This window comes from Etheostoma spectabile, unplaced genomic scaffold (assembly GCF_008692095.1).
Source record: "Etheostoma spectabile isolate EspeVRDwgs_2016 unplaced genomic scaffold, UIUC_Espe_1.0 scaffold272, whole genome shotgun sequence".
Classification (NCBI taxonomy): Eukaryota; Metazoa; Chordata; class Actinopteri; order Perciformes; family Percidae; genus Etheostoma; species Etheostoma spectabile.
This window is the reverse complement of record NW_022605576.1, coordinates 1,127,116-1,137,687: the sequence shown is the minus strand read 5'-3', so window position 1 is coordinate 1,137,687 and position 10,572 is coordinate 1,127,116. Positions and strand designations below refer to the sequence as shown.

General features: G+C 41.6%; 1 protein-coding gene across 1 annotated transcript; it reads left to right on the top strand.

Moving 5' to 3' along the window:
• The first annotated feature begins 217 nt into the window (after positions 1-217).
• Positions 218-6,132, top strand: ppp1r17 (protein phosphatase 1 regulatory subunit 17). Its single transcript, XM_032510819.1, has 4 exons — positions 218-296; positions 1,055-1,145; positions 1,890-2,036; positions 5,995-6,132. Exons 2-4 carry the CDS (start codon positions 1,076-1,078, stop codon positions 6,063-6,065), a joined length of 288 nt encoding a protein of 95 aa, XP_032366710.1. The 5' UTR covers positions 218-296; positions 1,055-1,075; the 3' UTR covers positions 6,066-6,132.
• Positions 6,133-10,572: the final 4,440 nt, after the last annotated feature.

Genomic DNA, 10,572 nt, shown 5'->3' with positions numbered 1-10,572 from the left:
AATAAGAAATAGTTTGAAGAACATAGGTTGTATAATAAATAAAAAAGCTACTTAGAACAATGTGGAACTTCTTTTGAAATATAATACTTTGGAATTGGAAACGTACACAACAATATGGGTCACATGAAGCGTTATATGAGGGTGCATTCAGACTCTCGGGAGGAGCTTCTCCAGCCTGTGGGGGGTGGGGGTGGGGTGGGGGTGGGGGAGGGAGGAGAGAGGATGCTCCTCCTCCGAGCTTTATAACCCTGAGGGACGCCGCTCCAGCCCGTCTGTCTGACACTGCTGAGACTGAGGTAAGAACACACGCTCATTGGTTTTTATGTCTTCATTTTTATATGTATTCCTCTTTTAGCTCGTATTTTTTCATGCTTTTGTTTTCCCTTTTTGCTTCTCTGTTATTTGCAGCCATGTTCTCTATCACTTTACCCTTTTTCTTTTTTTGTAGTTCTTCTTAATTGCACTGTTGCCTCTATATTGTTTCTGTTTAGAGCATGTGTATATTGTTTGGTTATTTTGTATGTGTAAACACATTCTGAGCAACGACGTTCCAAAGAAAAAATTCCTCGTATGTGTCCTTATACCTGGCAAATAAAGCGGATTCTGATTCTGTTTTTCCCTTCTTTATCCACTCGGAAAACCACGTCCAATTTTAACTCGACAAACTGCTAAAACGTGTTGTGTTTGGACATGTTAAATATTTAAAGTGATAAAAGCGAGGTGGATAAGGCAATGACAAAGCTCGCAGAGACAAAGAACTGCCGTGTGAATGTGGTGATTTCATAAAAGCTTGTGTGGATGCAGTTTCATCTAAAAGTAAAGCAGATGTGTCAGAGACGCAGACACACACACACACACACACACACACACACACACACACACACACACACACACACAAAACCCTAAAGTGCGTTATCCTTTGTTAGTGTCATAAGGTCCACTAATAAATAATGGATGGTGATTGTGTGTGTCCGGTGTGTCCGTGTGTGTGTGTGTGTGTGTGTGTGTGTGTGTGTGTGTGTGTTTGTGTGTGTGTGTTATGTGATCTGTGTAGAAAGCCCAGAGGTCCTCAGAGATGACGACTGGCTGCATGAGGTCGACCCTGGAGCCTGAACATCGACTGATGACACAGGAGAGCAAACGCTGTAAGCACGGAGCTCTGGTCATCTTTATTTCTAATAATAACAGTCATATGATTCCAATTTAAAACACAACACACATTGGGATTCAGATTTGTTTTATTTTAAACACACTAAAAACCACAGAAAATGATCAAATAATGGACGGATTTATTATGATTTTTCTGAGAATTCCCCCCAATTGAAAAGAAAAGAAAAAAGTGATAATAAAAATCCTTACAAACAAATTGCAAGTCTGCCAGTTAGGGATGGGCATCGTTAGGATTTCATCAACACCAATACCAATAATTAGCAATACACTTATCTGCATTTATATTTGGAGACACAAATGTGGACATAAGAAGATTACAGTGGCGGTTTGAATCACGTGACCGTTGTATTTAATGTAATGGTCTCAATTTTACTAAAACTACTTGACTTTATGAAACACACATTAGTGGTTAGGGTTCTGAAATGATCATGGATTGGCTAAAAATAACAACAAAAAGACAAAAACCAATACTGCATGGCTTGATGCAGTAGACTTAATGGGAAAATAGGTGTAGTTTAGTTTTGATCTGGTTGAACTGGCCCTCTAAAAAGCAACCGATCAACTCAGCGTTAGCTGTTCTAGACAGAAAATCAACCTTCAAATACTTGCAACAGGTGTGAATAAGAACAGAGCTGGTATATTTAAGTTTCCTTCTTTTGTAAAAGTCCCTCCTAGGGAGTTGATTGACAATGTTAACAGTTTGTCTGGCTGTGTGACAGACAAGGAGGCACGGGAGAGCCTGGTGGACAGGAAGTCAGAGATGAAGGACGATGGAGCCCTCTGTGCACAGAATCAGGAGGCCGATCAGCAGAAGAAACCTCGCAGAAAAGACACACCTGTCCTCAACTCCCCTCCACATTTACCAGGTCTGTGTCCAACACATTCTCACTCCCATCTCGTAATATACGGTGCCTTAGTCGTTGTTATATGACGCTAAAAGTCTCCTTTAGCGTCATATTACATACTTGGTTGGGACTATTGGCGTCCTTTTTGACGCTGTTAGGTTAAGGAAAAGCTTGTGGGGGGGGGGGCTTACATTTCCCTGACACATGGCAATAACGGGACTGTTAAAGACACACATGAGGGACCCAATCCCCGCTCTCCTGGGTGAAAGTCCTGTGTTTGACCCATCCACCCCCCCAACCAAACTCACTAAACCCCGTCTAGATGCTGCTCTCCCCGGTCCCTTCTCCACCAGCCCAGTCTCATGGACGTTGTCACGTTATTTAATCTATTGATTTGCGTACAGGTCACATTAATGTCGGTATTTTTGTGTGTTGATTACGAATTTTAAAGTACTGTTTTTCAATGGGAAGCCTGTTTCGTGACCAGAGAACAATTACGTCAGTGAGTAGTGTTGAAGACAATAATACACGCAGGGTGGATGGGTCAAACAACACAGGACTTTGACCCCGGAGACCAGGGACTTTGTCCCGCGTGTTGTGGTTCCTTTACCCGTTTATTTTTTTCCTAACCACAACCGACCCGTTGTTGTGTCTGGCGTTTCCTTTCCCCATTGTTGCGTGCCACAGAGACCGCGGATCGGGACCCTGCGCGAGTTGACGTCACCGTCCCGTGTGTTGTGTTTCATTTCCCCGTTGTTGCGTCCCCCAGAGCAGCCCAGTGTCATGGCAGTTCGTGAAATGGTCAAGTTCGAAATTAAGTTCAAATAAAAAAAATAAAAAAAATCCAAATTACATGACCATTTCAGGAACCCGCTGGGTTGTCTACACACACGCCGAAGGGTGCTTTCTCCGGCGCATCGGACGCTGTCCAAACGTCTGGATTTTACCCGTTCGGAGTGAGAACAGGTCACTGTGTCACATAACAATGGTACATTTATTTTGCGATTATTATTCATAGGGATTTGTGTTGCCTTAGAAGATTTGTGTCTCCAATATGACAAATGTATAATAACCACAGTTAAGCTTGAACTAGGTTTAGACAAAAAGTAGTGGGTTATGATTTGGGCATTTGAGACATTTGGTATACTATAACAAAATAATCTTAAATCAGGGTTCATGTATAAGCTTTTACTGGGGCTTTCAACCTCATCTTATGATTGTTATCAGCTAAAGACACTGGCTTGGCTGTCATCTTGTGATCTAAGAGAGAACTCCAGAGCTGCATCTCATGTTGCTAGCATTGTATCCTCCAGTCCTCCACTTGCCTCCCTTCCTCTTGTCTTGGTCCCTCCCACCATGGAGGCATGGCATTTTTTTTAAATTTTTTTTATCCTTTATTTAACCAGGAAAGTCCCGTTGATGTTAAAAACCTCTTTTTCAAGGGAGTCCTGGCCAAGAGGCAGGCAAAAACACAATCAATCACATTTATAAAAGTTATACAACACAGATAGTTAAAAACATTTACAATGTAAACAGGTCATTTCAGGCTGTCTCAATCTGGATTTAAAAGCATTTAAAGAAATAAGTTCAGATAATTTCAAGTCTTTTTGCAAAGAGTTCCATGCAGAAGGAGCGGAGAAGACAAAAACCCTTTTTCCTAGATTTGTACGGGCAAATGTAACAATGAGCAGCAAGTGATCATCTGATCGCAATGAATAGGAACCAACACTTCTCCATGTGATCAGACTACTGATGTATGATGGCAACAGACCTAGCATGGCCTTATAGATAAAAATATGCCAATGCACTGATCTCGTGTTTGACAGCGATGGCCATCCCACTCTGGAATACAAGTCACAATGATGAGTTAGATTTTTACAATTTGTAATAAATCTCAGAGACGCCTGGTCCACAGTGTCCATCTTATGCAGACACTGTGCTGAGGCGGTCCCATACACCATATCACCATAATCTAAGACAGATAAAAATGTTACAGTGACTAGCTGCTTTTTGGCTTTAAAAGAAAAACAAAATTTATTTCGAAAGAAAAAGGACAATTTGAGTTTAAGTTTTTTCACAAGGTTGTCTATATGAGGCTTAAAAAAGAGGGCATCATCTAGCCAAATGCCAAGGTACTTATAAGAATGAACCACCTCTATGACATTTCCAGTCAAAGTAAACACAGAAGGAGGAACTTGAGAAACCTTCCTAGTGTTACTAAACAACATCAATTTAGTCTTATCCGCATTGAGAACCAGTTTAAGCTGCATGAGCGTGTGTTGAACCACATCAAAGCTTTCTGCAGAGACTCAACCACTTTAGCTGGGGACGATCCAAAACAATAAATAATCGTGTCATCGGCATAGAACTGCATATTAGCATCCGAGACATTTAGGCCCATGTCATTTATATACATAATAAACAAGAGATGACCCAATAATGAACCCTGTGGCACCCCCTTGTGGACCTTCACTAATGCAGAACATAGACCATCACATTTAATACACTGAGTCCTGTCACTCAAATAATTAATGAACCAAGAAACTGCACAATCAGACAGTCCCAGACAAAGAAGCCTATGCTTTAAAACAGCATGGTCCACTGTGTCAAATGCTTTTGACAAATCAAGAAAAAGTGACGCACAGAATTGCTTTTTATCAAGGGCGACAAGTATGTCATTTATTACTTTTGTAACAGCAGTAATGGTGCTGTGCTTTTTCCTGAAGCCTGATTCCAGTTTAGAAAGAAGTTCATTTGAGTATAAAAACTCTTTTATTTGGTCTTCTTTGGTTTATTTGGTATCTTGGGGCAGAAATAGGAGCTTTGTGATGGTCTCCAGAGAGGAGATACAGAACCATTTCTGGTTCACAGTCACAGAACAGAAGAGAGAGGAAACTGTTTTGGCGGCCACAAGAGAGAAAGACCAAGGGCTCATTAAGCTTCAAGAACCATTTTCATTATTTTTTGAACCCACTAGATGGCGATCTCTGCTTAACAAATGGTTGAAAGCAACCCGAATTGCTTCCTTGGGCCTTTTCATTTTTAAACCAAGAGCGCCATCTAGTGGGCTCAGAAAATAAAGACACTGGTTCACGGAGCTTCATTTGGCATCGGTACCATTTGGACACCACTACCCATCAGTTACGATTGCATTGCAAGTGCCAAGGTAATTGGTGAGATCTGGCCTGGGGACCTGGCAAAAATCCCTTCAGCAAAGTCCTTCAGGTCAAGAAACGAATGACTATGTTTATTCATATAATAATAATAATACATTTTATTTATAATGCCCTTTACATTTCACAAGGAAATCTCAAAGGGCTAGGGGAAATCTCAAAGGGGAAATCTCATATGATCTAAGTCACTTCATTTAGGCCCCAAAGTGAGGAAAATTAGGGAATTTTGCTAATCATCACTCACTGCATAGGAAAACCGCAGCAACTACATATACTCTCAGGCAGGGCTTTCTAAGTTTGGATCACCTTTAGTTTTCTAGTCAAATAAGTTGAACTAAGGCTGGGCAATATATCGGTATCATATCAACATTAATATACTGTATAAGGCTAGATATCGTCATTGCAATACAAGTGTTGTCTTTTCCTGGTTTTAAAGGCTGCAGTACAGTAAAGGGATGTCATTTTCTGAATTTACCAGACTATTCTAGATGTTTTTATTATTTACATAACTTCATTTTGCTATTATTTGCCTTTAACCACTTACTTTAGATACAAATTATTTGGGATGATTTATCTAAAATCTCATTGTGATAATGTTTTTTGAAAGCACCAATAGTCAACCCTACAAAATGGCTTCGATGTATTTGGTCAAAAATATTGTGATTTGCGATTTTTCCAACATTGCCCAGCCCTAACTCAAACTAACCTGGGGCTTTGTGTCACACCTGTTAGCTGTCACCCCTCTTCAAGCAATCCTATCAGGGAGCTGGTTTCTTAGTTTCAACCTGTGTTTTCCTTCCCTTTAGGCGTGAGACTGCTGAAAGCCGAGAAGCAGATGGTCCACTCAGAAGATGAGGAGAAAGATTTGAAGGAATAAAGACTTTATTTAACCTCACGTTTATTATGTTGTCAATACCTGTTCAGTCTCATTAAATGTTTTGAACCAAACATTTCATTTGCTTTGGTTCATTGGCCACACACCCACCCACACCCACACACACACCACTAGCCTGGCTCCACCTTCCTACATACTGTATGTCTACTCATTTTTAATTTTCCATCAGGACTATGTCTGGGTTTGCGGTACATTCGCAGGTTTTCTCCAGCCAATCTTCACTGGTCCAATCAGCGAACAGAGGGAGTAACTGAGAACAATGACGTTGAGGTTGTGCGCTAGTTTGAGAAAGATGGAAGCAAAGCCATTCGCTCCGTTGTGGCAACGCTGCTGAATATCCAGAAGTTAAAGCCCGAGCAAGAACTATCTTTGCTGAGTCTTGTTGGGGGCCGTGATGTTGTGGCCCTCCTCCCAACGAGGCTTGGGGAAAGTTTGATTTTCCAGCTCCCTCCGTTAGTAGTGAAGGCGAACGCTAGCGATGCTAAGCCAACGTCGCAACCAAACGTTCTCTGGGCAGATCCAATAGTTTTGAACTTCATAACTTCAGTTCCCGCCTTCCAGGAAGTTAACACTTGTCAATGGAGAGAGGCCAGACTCTCTGGACTAATTAAATGGACCAGAGTCTGGTAGGACAAGGCTAATGGACCAGAGTCTGGTAGGACCGGGCTAATGGACCAGAGTCCGGTAGAACCGGGCTACTGAACCAGAGTCTGGTAGGACCGGGCTACTGGACCAGAGTCTGGTAGGACCAGACTAAGGGACCAGAGTCTGGTGGGACCAGACTAAGGGACCAGAGTCCGGTAGGATCAGGCTAACGGACCAGAGTCTGGTAGGACCAGAGTCTGGTCGGACCGGGCTAATGTACCAGAGTCTGGTAGAACTAGGCTACTGGACCAGAGTCCGGTAGGATCAGGCTAACGAACCAGAGTCTGGTAGGACCAGGCATCAGTCACACTGATGTGATGTTAACCAAATTTCTGAGCGTCAAACACTCTGGTGGAACTGCAATCAAATTTGGTACAATGGGGGTAAATAGGACGTGAACAGGTTCTCAGTCATCTGAAGGTTCTTCTTCTTCTGTATTTAATGGCGGGCTACAAACCAACTTTTGGATGTATGCCGCCCCCTATATGCAACAACATCACCTTGTTAAGTTCACATTCAGAGAAACAATAATTAAATAATAAAAAACAACTCATGTTTTATTTTTATTAATCTTGTTTCATGTAAAAATTTAAATAATGACTTTTTTAATTAAGTTTGATTTTCTCCTCTTTCTAATTTTCCCTTAATACTCCATTCCAGCCCTTATTTTTTTCCATTGTTTAATCTTTCCCTTTCTACATCAAACTTTCCACACCTAATTAACACATGTTCTACCGTTTCCCTACTTCCACATCCTTCACACTTTTCGGTTTCTGATTTCTTTAATAAGAACAATGTACTTTTTAACCCTGTGTGCCCTAACCTTAACAGAGTAAACGGGACTTCTTTTCCACCTTTTCCTTTACGTCTTCTTAGCCAAATCACCTTATGAATTTTGTAATACTCTCTACCCTTTGAATCTGTATCCCAGATTTCCTGCCACTTAATATCAACTCCCTAATAAATGACTGATTTTACTTCTAGTATAATATGTTTATTTAATGCACATTTAGCCATTTTGTTGGCTCAATCTCATTTCCCCACAATAGGCTTCCCACATGGGCCAGAATCCACCAAGACCCAGCACGCTACTGCATATAAAGGGAGATTGTAATTAGTCCAACTACAGTCAGCTGAGACAATTAACTCACCTGGCACTGCTCTCCTGAGCCTTCCCCACACCTGTCTCCACTGCAGCTGATTGCAGACCACGCCCACCTCCACAGTGTACAGCAACCATAGCAACGCACAGAGCTGACTGTCATAACCAGTCAAGAGTCCGTAAACTGTCACAAAACCCTGATTGAGTAATGTAGACATGTCCATGGGCTGGTTGAAACCAGCATATCCCATGTTTTAATCTGAAAATGCTAAATTCAGGGGATAAAATGGCCTTGTTTGGACTATCCTAACGGAATATGCTGTTTAGGACATGTTTCAAATTTGGAATATTCGGAATGATAGTGACATATAAGTGTGTGTGTGTAAAAATACTGTTACGTGCACCCCCCTTCTTGTTTTCTTCTCCCTTTCTGCTCTTGCCGCGACAGGTGGATGTGGAGAATTTCTAAATCTATAGGCTAGGACATTATTTAATCAATGGAAAAGACATAAGAGTATTGGAACTGGCCGACTGTACCATCTACAACATAAATTAACATAAAAAACAGATGAGTTAGTGTGTAGGCTCTAATGATATTATTAAAACAGAGATCAATAGCTGTAGTGTATCTAACTAAAATGCACACCCCTGGGATTGGTGTAGCGCTGAATCCTATTATTCAGCATGAAGACCCCTAAAACCAGAACCACAATAGCCCAAAGAAGATGTGATTTTGTTGATGAATTATTCCAGCATTGTTATTACTATGTTTCCCTCCTGCACTGATCTTCTGCACATCCCTATATTCTCATAATAACAGAATCCCGTTTTGGAAAATGGGTTGCATTTTTGTTGGTAATTTTCCACAAAATCAGCGCATGGAGACAATAAATGGCACATAGAAACATGTTCACATGCCCAAATTTACTTACATGCACTTATAATCACTTGTAATCACACTGTTTCAAGGGCCACAGTATTCTATATTATAGCTTTTAATATTTGTAAAATTTTAGAAATCAAATCACACTAATCACACTTTCTGTCTGCTTATAAAAGCTGTGTCCTTGTGTGCGCTATACGCTACAGTACTATCAGAAATGTTATTTACGTGACTCATTTGTACAAAACAGTAAAGTTTCTAGATTGTATTTGTGGATGTGGCTATTTGGACAGAAAAGTGTGGGGCTGGCTCATGAGAGCAGAGCCAGGTGTGTTAATTGACACAGCTGGCACTTGTTGTCTAATTACACTCTACCTTTAAATGCAGTAGCAGGCTGGACCTTAGATGACAGCCACACACCACATACAGACAGACAGACAGACACGGGGCTGGGAGATATTGGTTATCGAACGGTGTGCCAGAGATGCAGGATTTACACGTGGGCGGCCATTTTCAAGAACTGACCGTTCAACCTCTCGGCTTTCAAAAATAACACACAGCTGTCAGTTTTAAGATAAGTCTTCATTTACACGTGCCCGGGTGTATATGTCGTCAAGAGCACGCCTGTGTGCCTGTAAACGGAGGGCACAAACGAAGAACACATCAGTCAAAATAACCATATCCTTCATGCAGGGCCTTAACGAAACCAAAACATTTTAATTAAATGGTATTAAATTAGTTTTGATCACCCCCGTGTGGCTGCCTGCATTTTTTTTCATAACCTGCGTTCCCTCCATGTCAGTGGATGGGATGTGGGCTCTCACTTAAACTCTGAAAACCTTCCTGGGGTAGGACAACCAACACCTCACTATGATATGCCCCTCCCCATATACAGTACAGGCCAAACATTTGGAGCCACCTTCTCATTCAATGTGTTTTCTTTATTTTCATGACTATTTACAGTGTAGATTATCACTGAAGGCATCAAAACTATGAATGAACACATATGGAATTAAGTACTTCACAAAAAAGTGTGAAATAACTGAAAACATGTCTTTTATTCTAGTTTCTTCAAAGTACCCCTCCTTTGCTCTGATTATTGCGTTGCACACTCTTGGCATTCTCTTGATGAGATTCAAGAGGTCGTCACCTGAAATGGTTTCCCAAAAGGAGGAGTTCCCAGAGATGCTTGGCACTTGTCGGCCCTTTTGCCTTCACTCTGCGGTCTAGCCCACCCCAAACCATCTGGATTGGGTTCAGGTCCGGTGACTGTGGAGGCGCAGCACTCCATCACTCTCCTTCTTGGTCAAATAGCCCTTACACAGCTTGGAAGGGTGTTTGGGGTCATTGTCCTGTTGAAAAATAAATGATGGGCCAACTAAACGCAAACTGGATGGGATGGTATGCTGCTGCAGGATGCTGTGATAGCCATGCTGGTTCAGTATGCCTTATATTTGGAATAAATTCCTAACCGTGTCACCAGCAAAGCCCCCCCCCCCCCCAAACAATCACACCTCCTCCATGCTTCACGGTGGGAACCAGGCATGTAGAATCCATCCGGTCACCTTTTCTCCGTCGTGCAAAGACAGGTCATTTGGAACCAAAGATCTCAAACTTGGACTCTTCCGACCAAGTCTCCTCTTACCAGTTGTTCTAGAGATGTGTCTGCTGCTAGAACTCTGTGTGGTATTCATCTGGTCTCTAATCTGAGCTGCTGTTCACTTACAAATTCTGAAGCTAGTAACTCAAATAAACTTATCCTCAGTGGCAAGTAATGATGGCCACTTGTTTCTCTTTTCTTGGCTGATTGGTTCTTGCCATAATATGAATTCTACCAATCGTCCAATAGGCTGTCGGCT

Bases quoted from the DNA above. Each gene is read 5' to 3' on its own strand.
- ppp1r17 (XM_032510819.1), top strand. From the start codon at position 1,076: ATGACGACTGGCTGCATGAGGTCGACCCTGGAGCCTGAACATCGACTG. The intron at 1,146-1,889 runs GTAAGCACGGAG...GCTGTGTGACAG, and splicing joins GACACAGGAGAGCAAACGCT to ACAAGGAGGCACGGGAGAGC. The intron at 2,037-5,994 runs GTCTGTGTCCAA...CCTTCCCTTTAG, and splicing joins CTCCCCTCCACATTTACCAG to GCGTGAGACTGCTGAAAGCC.